The sequence below is a fragment of the Micropterus dolomieu genome, linkage group LG12 (genome assembly GCF_021292245.1).
Source record: "Micropterus dolomieu isolate WLL.071019.BEF.003 ecotype Adirondacks linkage group LG12, ASM2129224v1, whole genome shotgun sequence".
Classification (NCBI taxonomy): domain Eukaryota; kingdom Metazoa; phylum Chordata; class Actinopteri; order Centrarchiformes; family Centrarchidae; genus Micropterus; species Micropterus dolomieu.
The window spans coordinates 7,260,896-7,287,478 of record NC_060161.1 but is presented as its reverse complement, the minus strand read 5'-3'; the positions used below and the strand labels follow the sequence as shown (position 1 = coordinate 7,287,478).

At 40.1% G+C, this 26,583-nt stretch overlaps 1 protein-coding gene across 1 annotated transcript in view; it reads left to right on the top strand.

The window, feature by feature from the left end:
- The first annotated feature begins 8,281 nt into the window (after positions 1–8,281).
- Positions 8,282–26,583, top strand: part of si:ch73-40a2.1 (tyrosine-protein kinase receptor TYRO3) — a 20,710-nt gene continuing 2,408 nt past the window's right edge. Inside the window, exons 1-14 of the mRNA XM_046063722.1 lie at positions 8,282–8,453; positions 9,906–9,967; positions 10,470–11,088; positions 12,282–12,437; positions 12,956–13,285; positions 13,869–14,061; positions 15,362–15,468; positions 16,292–16,402; positions 18,055–18,135; positions 18,220–18,312; positions 23,200–23,321; positions 24,955–25,064; positions 25,339–25,498; positions 25,637–25,773. Coding sequence (XP_045919678.1) covers positions 8,348–8,453; positions 9,906–9,967; positions 10,470–11,088; positions 12,282–12,437; positions 12,956–13,285; positions 13,869–14,061; positions 15,362–15,468; positions 16,292–16,402; positions 18,055–18,135; positions 18,220–18,312; positions 23,200–23,321; positions 24,955–25,064; positions 25,339–25,498; positions 25,637–25,773 — 2,387 coding nt within the window. The 5' untranslated portion in view covers positions 8,282–8,347. The remainder of the gene's footprint in view (positions 8,454–9,905; positions 9,968–10,469; positions 11,089–12,281; positions 12,438–12,955; positions 13,286–13,868; positions 14,062–15,361; positions 15,469–16,291; positions 16,403–18,054; positions 18,136–18,219; positions 18,313–23,199; positions 23,322–24,954; positions 25,065–25,338; positions 25,499–25,636; positions 25,774–26,583) is intronic.

Below are 26,583 nucleotides of genomic sequence, written 5' to 3'. Positions count from 1 at the left end.
GGCAGCAACTCAATGCATTTAGGCATGTAGACGTGGTTCAAGTTCAAAGCGAGCATCAGAATGGGGAAGAAAGGGGATTTAAGTAACTCTGAACGTGGCATGGTTGTTGGTGCCGGATTTTCACGCACAGCCATCTCTAGGGTTTACAGAGAATGGTTCCGAAAAAGACTCTAAATCCAGTGAGCGGCAGCTGTGTGGATGAAAATGCCTTGTTGATGTCAGATGTCAGAGGAGAATGGACAGACTGGTTGGAGATGACAGAAAGAAAACAGTAACTCAAATATCCACTCGTTACAACCAAGGTGTGCAGGATACCATCTCTGAACGCACAACACGGTGAACCTTGAAGCAGCAGAAGACCACACCGGGTGCCACTCCTGTCGGCTAAGAACAGGAAACTGAGGCTACAATTCACACAGGCTCACCAAAACTGGACAGTAGAAGACTGGAAAAACGTTGCCTGGTCTCATGATTCAGACGGTAGGGTCAGAATTTGGCATAAACAACATGAAAGCATGGATCCATCCTGCTTTGTATCAACGATTCAGACTGGTGCTGGTGGTGTCACAGAGCTCAAATCATCTCAAACTGGTTTCTTGAACATGACAATGAGTTCACTGTACTCCAGTGGCCTCCACAGTCACCAGATCTCACTCCAATAGAGCGTCTTTGGGATGTGGTGGAACGAATTCATGCACATCCATGATTCTCATCATGGATGTGCATGAATGTTTCCAACACCTTGTTGAAAGTATGCCATGAAGAATTAAGGCAGTTCTGAAGGCAAAATGGGGTCCAACCTGGTACTAGCAAAGTGTACCTAATAAAGTTGCTGGTGAGTGCATGTTGCTCCAAACCTTTATATATCGTTCAGCTTTAATGGTGCCTTCACAAATGTGCATGTTAACCATACCATGTGCACTAATGCAAGCCCATGCCATTACAGATGCTGGATACTATGCACTTCCTATTTGGCCCAGACGATGCGGCGTCCATGATTTCCAACCAGAATTGCACATTTTGACAGTTTTTCACTTTGCCTCAGTCCAACTTTTCCAGTCTTTGTTGGCTATGATTTGAAAAATCATAATTTTCCAATAATAACATTTGAAAGTTGTCTTTGTGCTATTTTCAATTAAATATGGGGTTTCATTGTTTTGCAGATCATTTTGTTTATATTTTACAAAGCACGCCCACCTTTTTTTTTGTACCTTTTTTTTAATTGTAACCAAGGACATTAAAAAGGTCAAATTCTGCTTTGTGGCTTTTTCCCTCTCCTTTGAGTCTAGTCCGACACGCTCTCAAAAACACCAGTGGAAAAACAGTGAGCTGCAGCACACCTCTCGTCTCCCTTCCAAACACTAGCTACCCTCCAGGCAGTCAGTGGACATAAAGTTGTTACTGTGATGTAGAGACAGAGCTCTCACAACCTGCCCTAACCTGCTTCTGATTGGCTAGTAGTCCTTAACTAGGAACTACGCATGTGTCACGGTGGGGTGTGGTTGAAAGGTTGGTGGACCCAAATGCAGGACACTGAGCTGAGCAGGTACACTTCAAAAGGTTTATTAAACAAACTAAAGGCGAGCACACTTACAGGCAGATTGGCTGAACTGAGGCTTTCCAAAATAAACAGTCAAAATAAAACAAGGTGATCCAACAGAAATCCAAAATCCACAGAAACAAGCAGGGTGAACGAACAGGCTAAATGTATCCACAAGAGGTAGAGCATTACAAGCTACAATGACCGGACGGGAACTGAACATAAACACCAACCATTTATCCATCAGGGACTAACGAGCAGTCGGGAGCAACACAGGTGAGAGGGATCAGGACTAATGAGAAAGGCAGGCAGAGGGATTAGCGGGGGAACAGACAGAACACAGGTTACTGAACACTAAACACAGGCCGTAACAAATAAGATGTAACAGATCAGAATGAAACAAATAAACTAATCCAGACGCGAGCAGACAGATCACAAATAAACCACAACCAACAGGGTGAAGCTAGGATAAAACAGAACTCAGAGCAGAGAAAGCCAAAATAATGCAAACACAGAACTAGGAGTAAGTACAAAGACATTAACTAAGACACAGAACTAAAACATTAAAGCCCATGGTCTTAAAATCACATGCTCCATATACATAGTCACATATTCTGGTGTGGAACATGTTTTGTTCAGATGTCCAAATACTTTTGTTATTGTTGTGTACTTCTAATTCACTATATTTCAGAAAGAAACATTACACTTTTTAGTCCTCTACTATTTAACATTCATGTTTTGTTTATTTTTGTTTTTTACTTTGTTGGGTTGCTGATGCTTGTGAAAGAGACAGAAGAGATTTTATAACTTAAGGTGCACAGCATGACTGTGGGTGACATCACTCAGGTAGGTAACCATGACCAAATGTCAGGCAGCCTTTCATTTCATGAGCTGGATATGGTAGTTTATTACATTGTATTTGGCACATTAGATGATTATTTGTCATAGTGGCAACTGATCATATGTTTGGGAAACAAATCAGTGCTATGTAACTTATGTCAGAGCAGCTCATCAAGACATTCACATCATTGATGCAGCTCGCAGAGATTATACTACTAATACCTGAACAGTTCCAGAAATCACATTATTGACTGACTGATGTTGTAGTCAAACATGAATACACTGAGCAGCACAGTTTACAGTGATAGAAGTGAAGCTTTAGACAGGAATATGCTGAACCCAAATTCAAATCAAAGGTAGCTGAGTAGAGTCAGTATAGCAGCAGACATGTTCTCTCTCCACTGATAAGTATTCTAACCCCGAATTCACTCCTCCGGCTGAGTCTTTTATATTCTAACCCTGACTGCACTGGCACAGCGGCAGATTTCAGCTGGACTACATTGCTTTCAACCTTCACAGAAACAAAGAAGCAAGTTTAACTTGGACTGTTCGGCCACCCCGTCAAGTTTAAACAGGTGTAGGTGACACAACATCTATCCAATAGTTGACTTCCGTGGATTCAGGTGTGGATGCACATAAGTGTGACAGACGACTGATAGTAAAGGAAAGAAGCGCAGTTAGGAATAAATACAGGACATACAAAGTGAAGTTGAAATGTAGACATCATGTGCAGTGTTCTATAAATGTAACGTATATATATATATAATGTAGTTTTGATGATGACACTTATTTGGCCAATAAAGCCTGTCTCCAGGCAGGCAGATGTGTGTGTGCAACAGGTCCAATGGCACAACTGGGGCAGCTGCTGAGAACAAGTCCTACACCCACTGACAGTGCCCTGCATGAAATGCAGCCCGTGATGCGCTCCGAGATCACCTTCCTTTTTTACAGGGTCAAGCAAGCTTTCATGGTGACTGATTCCAGAACTAGTCCTAGATACTAGACTGGTCCAGGTGGCTCTTTTCTACATTCAGACATAATCCGAGAGCAGCCAGATGTGCCAACAAAGCTTCTGTTGGGCTCCATGCCAGGCTCTCTGATGGAGCACACACCAGCCAGTTGTCCAGATAGCTGAACACCCATTCGGCAGCAGAGGATTAAGTGCAGAATCCATACATTTCGTGAATATTTGTGGGGCAAACCAAAAGGCATGATGTTGTCCTTAAAGGCTCTGTCCTGAAAGGACCTGGACTGATGGGAATGTGAAAATAGGCATTGTGAAGGTCCACTGCTGTGAACCAACAGCCTGCCCCTATAGCTTGAAACAAAGCCTTGACCTGAGCATCTGAAAGGGAAGCACCTAGAGGTACCTGTACCTCTATAACAGCACTGTCCCCCCATGGACAAGAGGTGCACTGACGCCAAGCACTTCAGCCTCTGCTGTAGGCCCGAACACTTCACCAGGACATATTTCGGCCTCGCCAGACAGCAGCTTTATCTGCATCCACCAATTTACACTAGCTCAGGAAAATATGCCACTGGGCCATGTCCAGCTGTGCCAAGGCATTACCAAGAACCCTGGCCTGAGAGCTAGCACCCTGGATCATCATGTCAGACAGGCAGCTGGGCTCTTGGACTTCAGGTCCCGTATCAGACCTTATAAATTCACTAAAAAAGCGTTTGCCAGTCTAGAGGCCGTGGCTGCAGACCATGCCCTTTTCTTATTTGGGTGGGGAGCAACTCTACTACCCGTGGGAGGATCGCTAAGGTTGGGCCCACCTTTGTCACGCCATTCAGGGCAAGCTGGGCAGCACCAACTAGGTGGCTGAGTGCAGAGCGTGACGCAGTAGCCACCCTGGGTTGAGCACAAGACCCCTGCAGATGTTTGACAAAGTCATGGTATACTGGCAAAGGCCAGCCTACGGCTCCTAGGGTCCCGGTCCAGTGCAGAGTCTTTTGGTAGAGAAGATGGGGGAGGAAGCAGCTTTTGCTACTGATGAGAACAGAGCTCAACAGAAAAATCACAGCAGATATGGGTGTTATTTGCATTTGTTAACCACAGTAAAGTATCTGTGTGAGTGTAATAAATATATTAAAATGTTTTACATTTTTAACTTTTCAGACCACAAACAAATGTCCTGTACAAAAGTCAGAGGCTATTATATAAAGCCTCCACTTTTTGATTGTCTGAGCGGAATCACGTCCAAATCTGCTGCCTCAACCAGTAAATTCCAACCTGTGTAAGACACTCTTCAGTACTTTTATGTTATAATCTTTTGACCCTTTTTAATGATTCATTTGTTGTGTTCCTTTGCCTTTAAAATGTAAGTTTCTTTTCTATTTTAGAGATAATGACTCAGATTTGGGGAAGGAAGTGATGCTGATTGTTGGTCATTGTGCAACATTCAACTGTGTCACAGACCAGGCAGTGGCTTCACCCTGCAAAAGAGTCTTTCTGATGGGCAGCACATATCATATATTTCAAAACCGAAATTTGATGGTGATAGCTTTTTTAAAAAGCTTAAAAAAGCTTGTTAATTTGCACAACAAAACAATTCATTCATCTTATTCATACATTTCCTGCAGAGGGTCATGATTACTAGCAGTAAAACAAAAGGATCAATGAATAGAAGCTGTTGCACATGAGGGATTAAACTTGATTCAATAGAGAGCCTAAGTCCCTCCCCTTCCAGTAGACCTCCAAGGGACCATTATAGGATACAGTTCAAAAGGGATAAAAAAGTGTTGTCTCTCGCCGTTGATTACTGAACATCTTTCTTCTGAAATAAGGCCCCATGGGGCAGAAGTGGAAGGGACGGACTCATTTATAAAATGATGATTTTAAATGAATACAGAGCGTGAGTAAGCACTTTCCTGCACACCTTATACAGGCATGCCATTCCATTTAGTATGAGTGCAACGTATTCATTTGGCACACTGACTTAACGGAATGAAGCTTGACTAAAAGCTCGTGCTAACCATTTTTACCTAAACACATCAAACACCAAGCAACTAACTGAGCGTGTAGCAAAACACATTCTCTGTCTGGCGCAGGCTTGCAGTCACAGTGCTCGTGATATCTCTCCTGTCAAGCTATCCACACAAACGACTCCTCAAATGAATACGGAGACTCCACATTTTCCAGCAGGATGATTCTGTACAACCAAAACTCACATAAGGAAACCATCAGAGAACAATAAAAACAAACATACATTTATTCATTTACAATTACAAATGTCTAACCTTTGCGGTTTTTGTATGTGTAGTCATATAAAACCTTAAAACCATAAAACTAGTATTTACTAATCTAATTCTCGGGTGCCATCTGGGACATGTAACATGTAAATAGTAAACATGGCCAAAACATGGAGACATGGGTATGTCTTTAAAATGTATCATAATTGTTGCATTTTAGTGTCATCATCAAATTTCCAGTTGTAGCCTATAGTCAGGGAGTGGGAGAAGACATGGAGTTGCAGCATGTTAAAGCATATTTGTTATAATGCTGAGATTGCCATTGAAATTTAGATTTTATACTAGGTGAGGATAAAATGTTATATTTGCTCTGGAGTGGTAACATAAATAGGTTTACTTACAATGGATTTATATTCCTGCCTATCAAAGGAGACCAGAAATATGTAGTTAGACCTGATGAATTGTTTTTATTGTAATGTTAATTTTCTTGAGTATAGGTCCAGAGATAAACAGGTTTTAATATTATTTGGGGTAAAGAAACAGAATGAAACATTACAATTTGGATAAACTCATTGCCAGATGTTAAGAAATTAACTTAAATTGCCTAAGAACCTGGCACATTACACATATTTGTTGTTAATTTGTTATTAATTGTAAATTGTTTTTGTTGTTATTTTTATTATTGTTTTAATTTTTTTATATTGTCAGTTGTATTATTTTTCTCTATTATTCTGTTATTCTAATTTGCATTTATTTATTACATATTTATATATTTCTACATCTATCTATGTCAGCTGTATGTCTGTCTTTGTGTAGCACCTTAACACCACAGCAAATTCCTCGTATGTGTAAAACACTACTTGGCAATAAAGCTCCTTCTGATTCTGATTCTAATTCTAACAAAAAATTTTATTGAAGTTTGTTGCCATGAAATTTTCAGTTTCCCTGGAAAGATAATAAGATAATGTATGATGGAGATAAAGACAAGAATAACTTTTTGAGAATCAACCACAGGGTAAATCTGTGGCTGTAAAAGCCAGAGCAGTAAGAGGCAAAAAAGCTGCGTCATGCCATGTGTTTGATGTCAATAAGAAGAGTCTCATTGATGCAGCTTTAAAGTCAATCCTTGACAGTTGTGAGTTGAGTTGTGTGTTACCAGTTACACCCTTGTAGAAACTGCAGCTGCAAACATTTTCAGCAAATAAACAAAAACAAGGAAGAACAAAACCCAGCAACTTAAACGTCCCTTCACAATGGCAACAAACACCAGCAATTCATATTTCAGTGATTCACCATTGTTTAAATGTACAGTTTTACAAAGTGTTGTGAGTGAATAATAGCTCTTTTGAAATAGATGACAAAAGCAAAAATTCTCAAACGTCAACATTTCTAGAAAAAGAATCAGTAAAAAGAAGAAGCAAGGAAGTATGGCCCAATACTGGATTAGCAGGTTTTTAGGGCTGGAAACAATAAAACAAAATCCAAAAGAAGACTGACTGACTACAGTAGATAACTTTGCAGCAACTAGAATTTAATAGTTTATTTAATAGCATACTTTTTTACTAGATAAATTTTAATTCGACCCCTTGCATTAGATTTTAAACCTAGTTTTATATTTACCCATATTCATTCTAAACCCATCTTTAAATTCAGTCTTCTCTTAACATGGTTTAATGTCAGCCCTGTTACAAACATTTAACTTTTAATTCTTTAAAATAACAAGGGGGTTTGTATTTAACAATGGAGAAGAAAATCTGCCCAAATATTTCTTGTCACGTTCAACTTTGGTGAACAATGACTCACGATGACCTGACCTTTGAGGGAACAGAGGCAGCTATCGTACCTGTGTGTTTTCAGATTAGAGTCAATCCCTCCAACTTAAACCGAAAGGGAGTGGTGTCGTCTGTCTTAAGGTTTAGGCCTAAAGACTAGCCCTTAGCTACATCTAATCTGGCATTGTTGGCAGGATCAGTGTTTTGGTTGGTGAGTGTTTCCGTTTTGATGCAGAATAGAATTGAAAATGCTGCAGCAGCTGCCCCTGCAATTCCAGTGAGGTAAAACCTCAGTAGCCACCCTACAAATTTTTACTATCAAGGAGAGATGAGAACAGTGGCTCAAGGTAAGATGGGAAAAATAGAATATCTGAACTTCCCCATTCTTAATCCAGCCTACCAGGCTCTGATTGTTTCTCCATTAAGGACACCAGACTTATTGAAACTTGAACAAACTCTAGGCAGAGGAGTAGAAAGGTTGGAAAGCCCTACAGTATAGGTTATATAACTTATTATATACATTATATTATAGTCATTATATTAATATTAAGCAATGTATATAGGCATTATTTTTATCTTAATTTTTATTATTAAGTGTTATAATTTTTACTATATAACTATAAAATGTAACTTACATAAAGTTACTTACAGTTCATACATGTTAGTTGTCATGTCTAGGGATATATGTTTAATTTCTTGATACTTATTGTATTTTTGGCTGTGGATTATATTGTTTTTTATTGTATTCTTGGAAGGAGCAGTAGTGCCAGTAGCAAACAACAAATACAGGAACCCAGTATGTCCGGCATGCGGGCGTATTCTCCAGAGGAGGAAGGCTCATTACAGCACTTTCATTACAGCATTCCTCAGAGCCAAATCATAAGTAGATGTAAACACAGGCGTTACTCATTTTCCTGACCCTCTGACGAGCTGACTGACAGGCTAGATGTAAGAACTGGCAGCAGTGGATTATGATACCTACTTATAGCGAGCTGAAAACATGGCTGTGTGTAACACCATACAGCGGTGTGTCTGGCCTACTTTAATCCTATTGTGGGTCTGCATGTGGGAAGCCAGCTGTGACATTCAATATCAAGCAGAGGAGGGTGAGTGTTCAGGTGTTTACATTTTGAATGGAAGAGCTTTGCTATTCCAATTAAATTAACTTTGACATGCTTATGTGGTGGCATTATATATTTAATCTCTGAGTCCACATTCCAGTGAAGAGGGTAGTCAGGAAGTGTTCTAGTAAAAAAGATAGGACCAGTCACTGTTTTTTTTAATTCACCGGAAGTGATAAAATGTAGCATGGAAAACCATGGAATACGTAATGTCCTTAGACAAAGTTCTTTTGGATGAAAAACTGTTATGAATTACTTAGTGGTAAAAGATAACAAATGTAGTTAACTTAAAGAAATCATAGTTTGCTTTGATACACAGTAATGACTATGATCACTATTTAGTTTCATAACAGTAGAATATTTGTGAAACTGAATAATCTCAGAGCAGCGAGTACTGAGATCTGAGGTCCTCACGGCCACTGTCCTGTTCAAATATAATATCGAAAATAATATTCAGTGTGATTTTATTTTGTGCAAAAGGTAGTGGTAGAGGAAGTATTCAGATCCCGTAATTAAGTATGTAAGCAAGTAACAATGACACTGTGTAAAAATTTACACTGGTTGAGGTGGAGTTTATTTTACCTACTTGAAATACTGTTGAGTAGTTTACCCTATAACACTGCATCATAATCTATAAACTGACGTTTTGTATGAAGAATTTTAATCTGTAAAAATAATTTTCTACAGCCTACAGATAAATGTAGTTGCGTAAAATGTACAATTTCTCACAAGTACTGAGATTTACTTTGTTGCTTTCCAAATACTGGGAAAGAAGGCAAAGTATTGTTTAATAAGGCTGCGCAGGCATGCTAGCGTCATTGTGAAGCTGTGCTTTGATTCATTTACCAAATACTTGCAACTTGATACTTGGATGGACCTAATGGTGGCACCCGAAGAAAAGTCAGAAATCAGAAGGCAACAATCTCTGTTGACCACCAGTTAAGTGCAAACTTTGATGAGCTGGTGGTGCTGGAGGAAAAGTCAGGCAGTCACCAAGTTTTTTGGTTTAATAGGATTCATCCCCTGTGGTTTGTAAGTGCCGGCTGAAGCCATCTGCTACATGAAAATAGGGCCCAGGTTTAAAAATACTGAAATTACCCTTCAACGTGTAGAAATATTCTCATAAGATTTCCATTTTGTTTAATACCTAGAAAGAGGAAGTTCCCTCAGACACCACCCTGATGAAGACAAGATAGCTGAGCAACTGGGGAATTTGTGTGCTGAATCACGAATAGCTTCATGTTATATGAGATAATGTGATGCCAACTATTGTTACAGGCTTAATCTATATCTGTATAATTTTCTCTGCAGCTGGAAACGAGCTGCTGTTGTGTTCTTGGCTCTGTACCTATCCACTTTCTTTCCTGTCAGTCAAACAAAGTCCATCATGAGTCAACAGAGCCACAGTGTTGACTTTCTCTGCTCTTCTCTGTTTAGATGAGATTTTCCATTCTGACAAACGGACCAGACTGGGATGGAATTCTGTCCCACCCAAAGAAGTAAGTTGGGTTGCCAAGTGACAAGTTTTTATTTCATTATAAGGCTTGCATCTTGTAGAGTAAAAAAAACTGTTACTACTAATTGCTTAATTACATTAAAAGTTCACACTCACTGTTATAACTATACTATAATAAGTACTGTTATTGCATTTTCTCAATTTAATGGCAGTTGTGACTGTATACTCTGCTACATTATTAACATATGATTAATCAATGTCAGCAATTTAATGACATTTTCAAACAATTTAAATAGGCATTTTTTAAACCATGTTATGGATGTTGAAAAGTTGAGATTTTAGTACCTATGCTGCCTGTAGCTCATAATTTGTGTACAAAAAAATTATTTAAATCATGGGATCAGTTATCTCCCTGGAGATAACACAAGTGTCTGTCTGTCCATCTGTCCGTCTGTCTTGGTTAGTCTCATAATGATTTTTGTGAGGACCTGTGGTGCTATCTTGCTTTTCACTGATGTTCTCTTGCATCTTTCCTGTCATCCCAGTGGGATGATATTCGGATGAGAGTGGATACAGAGAGTCAAGTGCCCGTGCTCCAAGCTTGTGTAGGACGCAGGGCTAGAACTGTTTCAAGTCATTGGATGGAGCGTAAGGATGCCCACTATCTACTGATGGATGTTGCATTTGCCCAAGAAGAGGAACCGTCTGGTCAGCTCAGCCCTCTGCAGGTTTACCTTGTTGACTCAGACATCCCCATCAAAAACTTTCAATACCTTTGGCCAGTCCTGGACCTCAAGACCTCCAAGCCATTCCCTGCCGCACTCCCTCACACCCAAATATCCAGCCACCTGAACCGCAGCCTGGCTCTGAACCTGGGCCCTGTCAGCCGCAGAGGCTTCCAGCTCGCCTTCTCCTACTCAGGAACATGTGTGCTGGTAACATCCATCAGATTGTACTACAGGAAGTGCCCTGACATTGTGGCTCACCTGGCCTCGTTTAAGGGGACAGGGGCCGGGTCGGATCCCGTTACAGGATCCTGTGTGAAGGGAGCTGTGGAGGTTTCTCAGCCTGTTAGAGAGTGTAATGTGGACGGAGTATGGGGTCCACTGGAGGGGCGATGTACCTGTGAACTCGGCCATCAACTAATCAATGACACCTGTCAAGGTAGAGCAGAGCAGATGATTTTTCAAACCTCACCATTTTTGATTAAGCATCAAACAACATACATATTGAATTGATATTTACATTTTACTCCAGAATCCAAGAAAAGTATCTGAAGCATCTGTACCAGAATACAAGCGAATGACAGCTTGCACATTTTCTGATTTACTGAAAAGAAAAAAAACTGACTGCTGACTTTTTTGTGCAAAGTTTCTGTAACAGCTGGCAGCTAAAATTAGTTATGTGCTGATGCAAACATTTCATAGTTCAGTTTTCATGGGAAAAATCATCTTGAATAGATTGCATGTCTTTTTTAACTTCATGAACCAGAACTCATGACTTTCACATCCTTTTACCCATAATTTTCTTCCTTCTCAGTTTTATCTCATTGTTTTGACTCTTCACAGATACCATGCATTTCATGATTTCTTAAGCAAACAAAGAGCACCCATGAACCCAACAACATACTGGCAATTTTGCTATTCTCAGGGCTGTAGTTGGAGTTGGGCTGGACATGCGGTTTATTGAAAATTCATAAGAACCATGACTATGCTCCAAACACTTTATAATCAAGTGCAAACCTTATTCCTGATGCTGTAGCTAGAATAATGTGTGAAGGAGACCCGGGGGGCAAAACTATCTATTAGGCCCCTATTGACCGCCCAGCTAAAATATCCGCAGGTCCTATATATATCAGATGACCGGGCTACAAATCTACAAAGCTACCAATGTGGGACCCGCTTCAGTGGTGCAATGTCCCTCATAAAAGCAGTCCTAAAAACATTAGGATTCATCTTCAGGGGACCATGAATATGCACAGCACATGTCACGGCTATCTGGTTAGCCCTTGAGACATTTAGGTCTGGACCAAAGTGTTGGACCAACTTTATCAGATGCTGACACTAGTGGGACAGATGGGGAAACATTTTTCCAAGAATATGCTGCATCCTTTGTAGGCTTGGGCATCTCTGAGCACCTTGATGCTTCATTCATAATGGTTTGTTGTGGCATATTATATCACATTAAAAAATTGCAACCCTAGCGGTTTACATGTTGCACTTGGCCAAACTGCGATTTTGATAATATTTCAAATCATAAATGGTCTCTAATTACAACCACATTAAGAAATAGAACTTTTACAAACACGAGCAGTGTCAGTGGTGGGAAAGAGACAATGACTCTTTCTTTTTCACCAGTGTGTAGGATGGGCTACTACAAACCAGCCAATGGGAGTGGAGGATGTCGGCTGTGCCCACCAAACAGCAGGACACATGTGGAGGGATCAGAGAGGTGCGACTGTTTACCAGGTTACAGCCGCCTGCCAACGGACCCAGATGACCTCGGCTGCACCAGTAAGAAACTCTCAGTGGGTTCATTGGAAATAAACATCTGCCATTCTATAATAAACTATGAATCGGATTAGGGGCTGAGTCCTTCTCGCAGCGAAGCCAGCCTGCAGCCCTTTGCTGCACGCCTGCAAAATATCTTTTTAAAAAAGGGTTAGGGATTAGACATTAAAGCCCAAGTGAATTTGAATATTGTCAAGTTTGCCCACACCCCGACAAGCCACCTGTCATATTCTTTCACGTGTTTAATTTTTCTGCAAACATAAAGTTATGCTATAATCACATACGATTCAACAAAGAGAGGCCTAAATATACATTTGTGATGATTTAAAGCAGGATGTGTCATCTATTTCTGCTATCATGGATATGATGCAGTTTGATTATGTATTTATTATAAAATTGATTGATGACGCTGGTTGTCTACCTGTATATCTATATATCTATGATATCTAATGTGATCCTACTGACACATGGTTAGTGGATTTTAGTCTAAGCATGTCTTTGCTTCTGTCTTGTCCCCACAGAGCCGCCCTCTGCTCCTGTGAATCTAACAGCTCATAGTCATAATGACTCTGTGGTGAGAGTGACATGGGATCCTCCTCATGACTTGGGAGGCAGACAGGAAGTAACGTATCGCATTAAGTGTGAGACGGAAGTGGAAGCTGGCAGTCAGTGGGTGGCGTGTGGGGACGATGTATTTTTCCCTCGTGACTCAGCAGGGCTGACCAACACATCAATCAGCATCACAGGACTGAATCCACAGCATGACTACAGGTTATCAGTGCAAGCCTGGAATTCACTCACCCGGCAGGCGGCGCCACCTTCATCCACTGCCACGGTTACAATTCATAGATGTATGTAAGCCCAACTAGATGACGTCAAAACACATTAGGTAGTCCAGGAGAGTGAGTGAAATTAAATACTTCTCCTCAACAGGAAGACTGGTGTGTCTTACAAAAGAGAAGTTGAACAATAAAACACACCCTTGCTCAATTCAATACACTCAGGGGTTTGGCTCTGACAGCCTTACTGGGTCTGGGATGACCAGTAGCTTATTGTGGCTAATCTTAGCTAATGTTAGCAAACTTTAGATAGATATCGCACTGTAATTAAGATTACTACGTTGATATTCCAACTTTCTGACTCTTCTCTACCTGTTCCACATTATGTTTTAGCACTATTCTGTAATTTCCACATTGTCACTGTTAAACAAAGGATACAAGGGACACTCAGATTTCATCACCAGTGAGCTGGTGTGCAGTTAAAAGCTGCATTACTTGATTTTGGTCTCTTGGGGGTCACAGAACAAGCTGTAAACACAAAACAACCATAACAAGATCAGGATGTGCATCTTTAAAATTAATGGACTGTCAAAAGTACTCTCAATTTCTGAGCCACATTCTGAGCTAACCCTAACCCACTTCTGTTTTCTTACAGGGAAAGTTCCACCTGTGGTAATCGCTGTGACTGTGGGCTTAAACAATTTAGAGACTGGAGTAACTCCAGCTCCTAACCACCAGAGTCGCTTCTCCATATGGCTGACAGTTGGTGTTTTATTTGGCTTTCTGCTGCTCATGGCTGTAATCCCCATTGCTGCATGTGCCCTGCGTTGCAACTACACTAAACTCAGGTAAAGGGACCATTCAATTCTGTTCCTTTGGCCTGTACTTTAATGTTACTGTTAGTGGATTTGAGCTGTAATTGCTGACCTCTCATTATTCTCTCATCAGAGTGACTGAGAGCTTATGATGAGATAAATGAAAGGAGTTGTTATTGTGTAAAAATCATGGGTGAAAATGTTCTATGAAGAAAACCTCCTTTCAGCTCAGAGTTCAGAATTGTCTCTGTGCATCTAGCAGTCTTGTTTTGCACAGAATCTGTGAAGAGGAAACTGTTTTAAGGTAAGATGGCTCACACTGGCACTGTGTGTTCATGGCTGTTTAATGAATATTGGAAAAGTTAGTCAGGCTCTATAATCCAAGCTATGGTGATCAGTGTGATTTGTGTGAGTTTCAGTGTGTGACTAGTAACAGCTGATTAAGCTGCAGACTGATGGCGAGTCATGTTAAGCCTATAATATTTCAAAGAAAAAAATAATCAAAGGTGTGCAGGCTGTTCATAATCCCTGACTGCAATGAAAGTTTCTCATGAGTTTGTGTAAACCACAGAAACATCATGAGTTTATGCACTAATGTAACACATCAGGCACTGTCACAAACAGTCTCTACACATGCTGAAGTTACTAATATATAGCATGAGAGGTGCATCTGTTCTGTTAACTTATCCTGGGGTGAGATGCTACCTGCAAGAACTAACTTTCTTTGGTCTGTGTTAGTGACATGACTGCTAGCAGCTGCTATTTCTCAGTGGAATTTCATTTGTCATGTTAGCTAGCAAGAGCTGACAGAACGTGTTAGAACATGTGGTGCGAAGTAAAGACATTTCATTATTTTTTACGTTCAAAGTTACCTCTAAAACGTTATTTCACTGCTTACCAGCAAGTTCCTTCATTTCTAAATAGTTGAACATATCCATATATAGATCTTAATACTAAAGAAAGGAGATTTCTACCCCCTGCTGTGCACCCATCCTCATCCTAGTCCCATCCTCCACTAACTATGGACTGGGCAAGACAATGTTTTGCTGGATGGGAAAAAAGGGACAAGGGAAGTAAAAAATTCTGACATGGTTTCACTTTAATTTCAGCTACCAGCTGTTTAGGGACATCAGATAAAAGTATTTTGTTCCAGGGCAAAACAATTTGTTCAGGACATTTATGTCTATTTTCAAATGACTTGAATCTTGACTATAATTATTCCATATTTTCTCATATGTGTGGGAACCTTTCTACAGAGTATAAACACAAGATGTAGATATACCTTTGGGGCAAATTTTACTGATAATTAAATAAAATCATAATTTTCCTACAGGTCTGACCAGGAAGTAGAACTTTTACCGATCAATGCAGAAATATCATACCGACGTCCGCGGGAGGTGGAGCATGCGCCCCAGCAGGCCACCATATTCCTGAACAGCAGTATGTTAATACTTTTTTATTTATTCATCACTGACCTTCAAAAACAGAATGCCTCTTTTCTTTAACCAAAGAAGCATAGTTTTCTTCTCTGTGGTCATGCTGAGTAACATCAAAATACGGGCAAAACGTCTACCCAGAAAAGGTCACCATTCCTACCATTTCTCATTTAAGCTGAAAACATCGGGAGAAAATATAAACTGGGTGAGACTGGGATGTAGTGAAAGCACCTTAAAATGATAACCAAGAAGATCGTGTTTTAAAGGTTATTTAAATTATTTGTTTCAGTATTCACAAATTCATCTTTCAGGAGCTGTATACACTTTTTGTTTGTTACCTGAAACACGTGGTATTTGTTTTAGACATTGTTCTTGTGTTTAGAAGGAAAAACTTCTCGAGCACTGCACAGTTATGTACTTACACTTACTTACACTCACTGCACGTAAACACTTGCATCAGCAATATCCAATACTATTCCTTTAAGGCATTTATCTTATTTTGATTCGTACAAATAATTTTGAGTGTGTATATAGGGTTTTATTAGTGTAAGCTCTTGTTGCCCCTTAATGTTAAATAGTCTATACCACCCTCCTTCTTAACTTATTGATTAATATATGATGATGATTATACAAATGGTTTTGTATTTAATTACTGAAAAATACACATATCGATAAAATTAAGTTACTATTTATCGTAACTCATTTTCTCACCAACTTTAAAATGTTGTTAATAATATCTGTTTAAGGCAGATCATATTTCAGTCTGAGGGCACCTTTTCCTTTATTTAATTTAAAAAGTGAATCCTTTGATTTCCTATTTGTTTCAGACGAGGGTGTGGTCCAGTTGTTGGAAGGTCTCAGTGGCAGGCTGCTGGCCAGTCTTAAGGATGTCCTGGTAGAGAGAAACAAGCTCACCCTGGGCAAAGAGCTTGGCAAAGGTCAGTTCATTATTTTTCATCAACAGTATGTCTGTTTTACAAGTATTAAAATACATTGTTTTGCATATATGTAAATAACATACAATATACAGTATTTATATACATATATGCCTGTGTGTATGCATGTACACATTTATGTATATAGGTATTTGTTTTAGGTGCCTAATCTTAACCATACCTTAACCATAGTTTACTGTATTTATCATAACCATGATCTTTTCTTGGATACTTTAGAAATACAGTAAATTGTATAAAGTGATTTAACATAATGCTACAATGTTTTGAATGATTTTCAGATATGACAACTGCATTCAGCACTAACCTTTATGTTGTCATATAGGAACAATAATGCCCATTATGTAGTCTGCACGTCATTCCAACTGTATAGTCCTGTTATGACAGTTGCAAGCAACGTTTCTACATTTAGCCTAATGCATGATGTGAGGAGTAGTATACCAAGATGTCCTTGTTTGCACTAGCTGATCATAGCTTGTGTCTGTATGTCTTTATTTATGCAATTCTAGTGAGCCAAGCAGTGGGGAGAAAAGCCATGCCTGTAGTTAGTGTGTTCTTAACCAAACACAGTGCTTTGCCCACTGCCTCACTGCACGCACACACACACGCACACACACACACACACACACACACACACACACATTGAGAAAGAGAGCTAAATTCAATAAAAAAATTTTTTTGCCAACGGATCCCTTTGTAGGCCTATGTATTTCATTATAGATCATTAGTTTTTCCTGCATTCTGGTGACGGTTTCTGCACCAATTTAGGTGCACGTGACATTTCAAAATGTATAAATATAACAGAATCTAAGTCAGTGCAGCTCTCAGGCATTCTTTGTTACTTTCAGATCAGTTTCTCTTGTAGATCAACTTTTCTCCTATAATATCATCCACGCTGAGGCGACACATATGTAGGCATGATTTAGTCTTCCTTCATGTTTTGTCATGTTCAAAGGGAGAGAACGGAAAACTTGGCCAAAAAGAAACTGTGACAAGAAGTTGTTGAAGTTTCTGATTGGTCCTGCACATCTCTGGCTCATTTTATAATCAGCATCTTGTTTGTTTGTTTTTTAGCTGTTTTTGGACATTGCACATTTGTTTCTTCTTCTTCTTTAAATAGCATTGCAAATTAAACTTTCTAAAGACAGTTTCATTTGTTATTTAACTATATTTCAGAACGTTTTGTAACAAATTCTGATTTTAAAATGTGGTGGGGACATGTCCCCACTGTTCCCAGTGTAAATGACACCTATGGACTGTATTGTATAACTTTAGTTGTGTTTAGGTGTAATTTTTGTATGAATTACTGTAAATAAGCTCTATTAAAAGAAATAAAAAATCTGGGCTTCCCTCTTTCTAACACCTGGTTACAGCCCTGGTGACAAGTACAAACAAGGGGCATGTGCAGGACTGTGAAGGCAATCTAATTAAGCATTGATAGAACAGGTTTACCACAGGAATTCATTCATTTCTCTATAGGGTTATCAAGGTTACTGACATGTAAACTCAACAACCATGCATTAAAACTGCTAAATACATCAGTATAATTATTTCAAACATATAACCAAATAGCTTAGTCAAAAAATACTTGGCGGAGTAAAGTCAGTGATAACAATCAGTCCTTTGCTGTTCCACAGGAGAGTTCGGCTCAGTCTATGAAGGGGTTTTTACACCACACGAAGGCATGGACATCAAGGTGGCTGTGAAAACCATGAGAGGTGTGTACTGACACTCCAACCCTTTATCAGAACTCTAGATTGCTACTTCTTATTTTGTCATTTTTCTCTGTCCCACACATCTAGTTGGAATCCACAGCCAGGAAGACTTACACGAGTTTTTGAAAGAGGCAGAGATCATGCAGAACTTTGATCATGAAAATGTCGTCAGACTTCTCGGTAAGACATACTGCCACTTCACGACTCAGATGCTTAACTGTGCAGTGTTTTCTATTGGGCTGTAATAACATGTTCTTTAAGAAATGTTTAGGACACAACCAGTGTGTCCTTTGCAGTCTTCAGAAACCCAGAATCTATTGCATGCTGGCCACTTGTTTAGTTTTTGAGTGGGTTTTCATTTGCATTGAGAGGCAGGTTCATTCTACTAGCCCTCAGTATTCTGACTTTATATGTTTGTTGGCCATGTTCTTAAAAGGAGGTGTGCCCCTAAAATTGGACACAACATATATGAGCTTATGTTGTTTCAGATGACAAACACTTAATTGGGTTAGTTGAGAATCATACGGATTGACAAACTAATAAACGAGATAAAAGCTAAAAGCTGCATTAAAGCTGATCCTCAGTGGGAAATCAGGGGATTCAATGTTAAAATCAAAAGACCTGCTTGATAGTAGGCCTTTCATAATTTTGTTTGACAATATTATTATATATTCATATATTATTCTAGCAAAGATTGCGATAAATGATATTATTGGAAATTTAAGGCAATTCATTAGCGTCGCATTCCATCACAATCATTTGCATAAAACAAAGGGGTTGTGCCAGTTGCAGAAAGGGAGAGATAAGGTATATAGAGAAATCTTAACCAAATAATGACAAAGTAACTACAGGGAAATTATATATTTGAAGTAGAACTGTTTTTTTAATTCTTTAAATGGAGAGAGACGATCAAATGAACAAGATCAAACAACATTTTTTACAAGCTATAGGAACACCCAAATCCAGAGATCCAGAGAAAAAGAGTGAAAGAGGGGCACACTGTGCAAGAGGAAAGGGTAAGACCCCTGCAGTGTTCACAGAGGAGCAGAGGACTGCGATTACGCTAAGCATTTCAATATAATATATTTAAATATACTTCTTGCCTTTTCCATTATGGTCCAAATACACTATTTAGAAATAAAATAGAAAAAATTGGCAACACTGTGTGTCTTTGTGGAGGAGCAGTCTGAGATCCACCCATGGTGAACTTCCACACAGAGAGCAGACAACAAGAGGACAGAAACAGCGTGGCCAGAATCACAGCAAAATGTGTCGGCATGTTTTTTTCTGTCATTCGACTGAAGGTGCAAGGCAAGGCAAGTTTATTTTTTTAGCACATTTCAGCAGGGCAACATAGCAACAGACCTGCAGTTTTCCCAGATTTATGGAGCATAAAAACTGAACGCTGCTTCTCCATGTTTAGTTTTGAATCTGGGGACAGAAAGCAGACCAGTCGCAAATAACCTGAGAGGTCTGGATGGTTAGTAACATAGCAGAAGATCAGAAATGTATTTTGGACCTAAATTATTCAGGTCTTTATAAAACAAAATTGCTTTCAAAATCACAATTGATTTTTTGACAGACAGGAAGCCAGTGTAAAGAACCCAGAACTGGAGTGATGTTATCCATTCTCTTGGTCTTAGTGAGGACTCAGCTGCATTAGATAAATGCATGCGCATGTTTTTCCAGGTCCTGCTGAGACAGTAGTCCTTTTGTCCTTAATATATTCTTCAGATGATAGTAATCTGACTTTGTGATCATCTTAATGTGGCTGTTGTCAGGTCTGTCCATGACTACATCAAGATTTCTGGCTTGGTTTGTGGTTTGTAACATTGCCTATTGAAGCTGTGTGCGCTGACTTTTAATCGTTCTTCCTCGGCTCTAAAATCTATGACTTCAAATTCTGGCTCATCCAATCGTTGATTTGTTCAATGCACCTACTGAGTGCTTTTATGGGATTATAGTCCCCTGGTTATATGGTTATGTAAATATATTTGTTGTCATACTTATGGCAACAGTTTTTAATAATCTGAGCCAGTGGAAGCATGTAGATGTTAAACATAAGAAGCCCCAGAATGAAGCCTTGGGGAACTCCACAAGTCATTTTGTGTTTACCTATGGACAGAAATTAGTCCTGTTCTTAAAGGAGGATTCAAGCCAGAAATTCCAAACTAGTTTCCCAAGTCATATAAGGTAGGGAAAACCCTGCTGTTTATTCTGGCATCAGTTTGCTAAAATGTTTATGTTGTGTAAAATGTTGGTGACATTCTTATGTAAACAAACATGCATATAAACACAATGGGTAATATTAGCAAAAAATTATCATGGTCGTGCCCATATGTCATTCAACAAGTCGAACGTAGTTGTTGTGACGGGCCAACTTCATAAATTCACTTTTTGGTTAACAAAAACTGACTCTACGTTATATAGTAAAGATTAATTAACCTGACAGGTCCACTCACTACCTTTCAGAGCTTGTGAATGTGAATGTCCTTGATTTTTCTCCAGTTGTCCACTGACTCCTCGTCAATGAATGTACTTCTCTGTTGGTGCTACATTTGGCTTTATTCAGTCTCTTGTCCAGGGCCCTTGTTGTTTTACCATACCTTATTCCAGTCTTTCTTTCCTGGAAGGGGTGAGACCTCCTGTCCTTAAGTGTAACAAGGATTTTTGAACCGGGGATGTATGAGGTACTTATCCATAGTCAGTGTAATACCTGCAGTAGATAGGCAGTCAGCATGTCCCGTTAGAAGAAGCATAGAGTTGTGCTGGCACATAAGCTAGGCAATGTCCTGCTGTGGACAGGGTTAGCAGCTAAACATATTTTATTGAAATCCCAAAAAAGTAAAACAATAATCCCCAACTGTCCCTTTAATTGGTTGAATGGCTTGCATCACTTGAACCATCTCTATTGCTGAATGAATGACAGACTGTGAGATTAGTTGAAATGGCTGAAAGCTAGTAAGCTGTTTAAAAATAAAACGTTTTATGTATAAAGACGGTTGATGAGCAGGTGATCTCAAGCTGTGGAACTATCATGAGTCACTTCAGGTCCATTGAAGATACAGCAGCCAGTACAAGTGTCCAAACAACAATTCCTGGAAGTCAAGAATTATCATCCATGCTCTAAACTCTGATTCTAGATGCATGTTCTCCCTGTGTCTGCGTGGGTTTCCTCTGGGTGCTCCGGTTTCCCCCGCCACCAGGTTCTCCAGTCAGTGCTATTGACTAGACACTGGTAAAGATCTGGAGTTGGTACCTGGGTGCTGCATAGCGGCTGCCCACTGCTCCCTTGAGGGATGGGTTAAATGCAGAGAATGGATTTCGCTATGTGTATGTGACAATAAAGTGTCTTCTTCTTCATTTTCCATTTATATGGGTTTGAGTCATAATGGCAGCAGGCTAAGCAAGAAATCCCTAGCCACACCCACCAGCTCTTTCTTAGAGATCCAGAGGCTTTCCCAGGCCAAATGGGATCAGTTTTCCTTCCAGCTATTTCTTTGTCAGTGACCCAATGTTACTGATGCGACTTTGACGTCACTCTAGAGCAGCTGTTGTCACAGTCCTGCTGTGGATGGGCTATTTGTCTGAGCGGACACAGTGGAGAGAGAGAGGAAGGAAGGGAGATGTGGGGCAGTTGCATTGTACAGCGTGTTGGACCGTGACTTTAAATTACCCTTTTTAAACTTTGTGTAGTCCTTGGTCCTGCATGTTCTTTCATGAAGCAGGAGAAGATGTTTTTGGTCCAAGTTAATCAGTTTTATTACAAGTAAATGAATAAAGCTTACAGAGCTCTGGGTCGATCTTCCTTTCCCTGACAAACAACAAGCTGTATCAGTTCATGAAGTCTGACTGGCTATCTCTCCCTGACCCAGTGTTTTAGTATACATCGACATGTCATAAAACAATAAAACAAAAGTGTAGGTCAGTCCATGATTGGCCCAAGTCCTCTGACCCCAATGTTTGTCCTCTGACTCCACGAATCGCCATGCTGTTGCTGGGCAGATTACGAGAATAGATCTTGAAATGAGATATCTTGGAGAAGAGATGTTTGTACCACATTCCAAACTACCCCTCACCCATTGTGAGGGGTGTCCTTATCTGATCATGCAGTGACCCCCTGTTTCTGCACCTAGTTTAATAAATGATAAGCCAACATATAAACTTCTATAAAATACATCAGAGATCGATATAAGAAAACACAATAATTTTGGTTACCCTGAGTAATACAAAAATCATGCTATCATAATCCCTCAAGCACCAGACACTTTAAAGAAAAGAACAGAAAGTTGTGAACACTTGTCATAATTCGGGAGAAATGTGACCCGTGAGAGGGCAATAAAAAACGGGAGTCTCCCGTGAGCTAACAGGAGCTAACCTCTGTTGTTTACTTCTGTAGCCTGCAACAGCGTGCTGCATGTGACGTTGTGTTATTTTCTGAGCATGCAGGTCACACCTGCAGTCCTGCAGTCTGAATCTGACATCTGACATCAGTCTGATCTCAACAAAAGATCACACAGTCAGTACTTCTTTCAACACAATGTGTGAGTCTTTTTTGTGTCTAAATGTAACCAAACAAATAGCGTAAAACAGTTCTCTTTCAGCAGTGATTTGAAATGGTTTTAAAAGGCACAGGCCAATTGTCCCACTGACAGGGGTTTCAGATCAGAAAACGCTTCTACGTGTTGTTCTAGAGGGCATGGAAAAACAACGATTTTTTAGTTTAATTTGGTGAGTAGCCTAAATCATGAGTTATGCTCATGACCTCATGTTGCAATTGAGGCCAAAGCCTTAACCAAGTTTACAGCATCCTCAAACATTTCAAAAATTAAAGCTTCTTTACCATTATTGAATCACTTGACAGAAAATAAATGTGCTGACCTTGTGCTGTTGCCACCTGCACTTTTTCAATCAGATTTGGGGAAACTGCTGTAAATCTGACAGAGTTTGTACCTGTTTTTAGAAGCAATGTAAAGATTGCTTATTCCACCCACAGACTCAATTTAGCCACCTCTCCTCTACTGCAGCAGCAAATGTGTGAAATATGTGTATCTGCTTGTCCTGCAGGGGTCACTTTGCAGAGAGAGGAGGACTCTTCGCTGCCTGTTCCTCTGGTTATCCTGCCTTACATGAAACATGGAGACTTGCGTCGCTTCCTCATTGCTACCCGTTACGGTGATATTCCTATGGTGAGATGCAGTCAGCACACACGTATATATATATGGGGCATATTGCTTATGCCTACATAGACAGATACACACAAGGACCATTTTACATGCAAATCTTGGTTTACCATTACCTGCCAGCAGTGTTGGGTTGGGGTTTTATATTAACTTGTTACATAACAAACTTACTGCCATTAAAAAGTAGTTACTATTATACAATTCCTTGCGCATGTTGGTTATATTGTCCAGAGGGTGCATAGCCTACTGTACATCTGCCTTTCAATGTAATGACACACTCTACTGTCATTGCATAGCCTAGTCTTTGGCCCCTAACCTGTAACTCTGCAGGCTAATAAAAGGAATGACAGACACAATATTCCCTTGACAGCTTGATTTTGATTACAAGTAAACATTTACACACATATAAGTGCTTACAGTGCTAGGGTAGGCAATGTTGGGGAAACTAGCAAGAGGCCGCTGGATTGAAGGTTGAAAGTATGCAACTGAAAAAACCCCACACTCCCCCTTCAGGCCTCCCTTCAAAGCCACTCCCTTAAAACACGTGAGTGCACGGGCAGAGTGCAGGTAGGCAGGTAGGTAGACCAAGTCAGAATTAAATGATTGCTTCTTACAGTCCTGTGACAGCCACAGACACCAGCTTTTTTTCATTTTTATGTCAGAGCTTTTGATTTATTGATTGCAGTCGGGATGTAAAGAGAATTTTAACAAATATAACAAAAATGCTTCTCAAAGACATTGCCTACCCTAGTTTTTATGCAAGTTCATATGAGGTGTAATTTCTTTTGCAATTCAACTGCAATGAAAAAAATTTAAATCATTTATAGTACATGAAAGGAAATAGAAACTGAGGGTACCTAAGGCCCCTGTGCAGCCTTTTGGCAGCTAATAATCTGAAAGCAAACTGTGCAGAGCCTTATTAGGCACAGCTGCCTCTACTGAAACAATAAAACATGGGCTTGTATAGCTTACAGCACATCTACAGCATCCCCTGCTTCATGGTCTATTTACATTTATCTGACACTTTTATCCAAAGCGACTTATAATTGCTATACATGTCAGAGGTCACACGCCTCTGGAGCTACTAGGGGTCAAGTGTCTTGCTCACAGACACATTGGTTGAAGAAAACTTGAAACTAGCAACTGAGAAGTAGCCTCATTTTGTCATGGACGTCTGTACAATCGAACTTGTTTTTGCAACCAGTGGAGTCGCCCACTGCTGGCCATTAAAAAGAATGCAGGTTTAAGGCACTTCCACATTGGCTTCACTTTTCGGACCCGGAGGTTCCCGTGCATGCAAGTTGGGGCGTCTGTTTTCAAGTATGAAAAAAATGGCAGCCTGGTCGCACACTTTATCAAATTACAGCTAAACCGTACACGAGTTAGGAAATAGAAAATGCAATTACATAATCTTGATTCATAGTTGATCAGCACTGCCCAGTTTGATCAGAGGTTCGTGAGCCTGGTACGTTGTGCTGGCTGGACTTGCAGACTGTATGCAGGTCCAGACCTACAACCAGTCAGAGCAGTGAAACATGTGACATGTGAGTTTTCAAATCTGGACTGGTGACGCCCCTCTGTCAGTCATCGTATCAAACGATGAATCACAGAATACGCCCTTCTCTACAATCTCTTCCAGTTTGTGCCCCATCAGTCTCTCCTGCGCTTCATGATTGACATTGCATCAGGGATGGACTATCTGAGCTCGCAGGGGTTCCTGCATAGAGACCTGGCTGCACGCAACTGCATGTGAGTTCATCAGAGGTAGACAGTGAGAGGGGGCGCTTGAAATCAAGGACTCCTTGTTCGTATATGACTGTCTCTCTGTCCACAGCTATTGGTATTCAACCATGGCTTGCATCTGGGGAGGAAGCTGCTTAAAATGTTAATAAAGCAGACTGAGGCCTTCAGAGGAGTCGGTGTGTGTGTTGAGACAAAATATAAGAAACAGTGTGTCAGAACTCTCATTTTGTTACTTGATCTAAATCCAGAGAGCGTTGCCTTGTCTTTTTTTAATCCACAGGCTGGGTGATGACCTAAAGGTACGTGTGGCTGACTTTGGCCTGTCCAAGAAAATCTACAGCAGCAATTATTATCGTCAGAAAGTAGTTATTCGTGTGCCAATCAAGTGGATGTCCATGGAGAGCCTGTCTGAGTCTGTCTACACCACCAAAAGCGATGTGGTGAGTTTGGTTTTCTTTACATGATGAACAGCTGTGAAAGTAGAGATTAGATTCTGAATTCTTGGTTGACATTTACTGAACACCTGAATTTATACATTGAGTATGCAAGACTGTGACTTTCTGCCCCTGTTCTGTCAGTGGTCATTTGGGGTGACCATGTGGGAGATTGTGTCCCGGGGGAGGACTCCCTATCCTGGAGTTCACAATCACGAGCTGCTGGACCTGCTGCTGTCCGGCCACAGGCTCAAACAACCTGAGGAGTGTGACCACAAACTGTGAGTTCCATTTGTTTCATTCTTGTTTTGATGAGAGAGGTTTTGTGTGCAGTGTGCAGAGCAACAAATCTGGGGTGTGTTATGGAGATAGCTAAAAATCTATCTTTGAATTGTTTTATTTAATGTAATTTAATTTCAACATTCCAATATTATATGTTTACTTTTGTTATTAGATGTTAATTGATAATGTATATATACAGTCAGCTCCAAAAGTAATGGAACAAATAATCTTATAAATAACATTTAATATTTGGTGGCATAAACCTTGTTTGCAATAACTGCCTCAAGCCTGCGACCCATCGACATCACCAAACTGTTGCATTCTTCATTTGTGATGCTATTCCAGGCTTTTACCGCAGCTTCTTTCACTTCTCGTTTGTTTCGGGGTGTCTCTCCCTTCAGTCTCCTCTTAAGGAGGTGAAATGCAGCTCTATTGGGTTAAGGTCAGCTGATTGACTTGGCCAGTCTAAAACCTTCCACTTTTTCCTCTGATGAAGTCCTTTGTTTTGTTGGCAGTGTGCTTTGGCTCATTGTCCTGCTGCATGATAAACTTCCTCTCGATTAGTTTCAATGCATTTCTCCGTGAACTGGCAGACAAAATGTTTATGTCCACTTCTGAATTCATTCTGCTGCTACCATCCTCATTTCCATCATCAATAAATATTAATGAGCCTGTTCCAGAAGCAGCCATGCACGCCCAAGCCATGACATTACCTCCACCATGCTTCACAGATGAGCTCGTATGCTTCGGATCATAAGCACTTCCTTTCTTTCTCCACACTTTGACCTTTCCATCACTTTGCTAGAGAT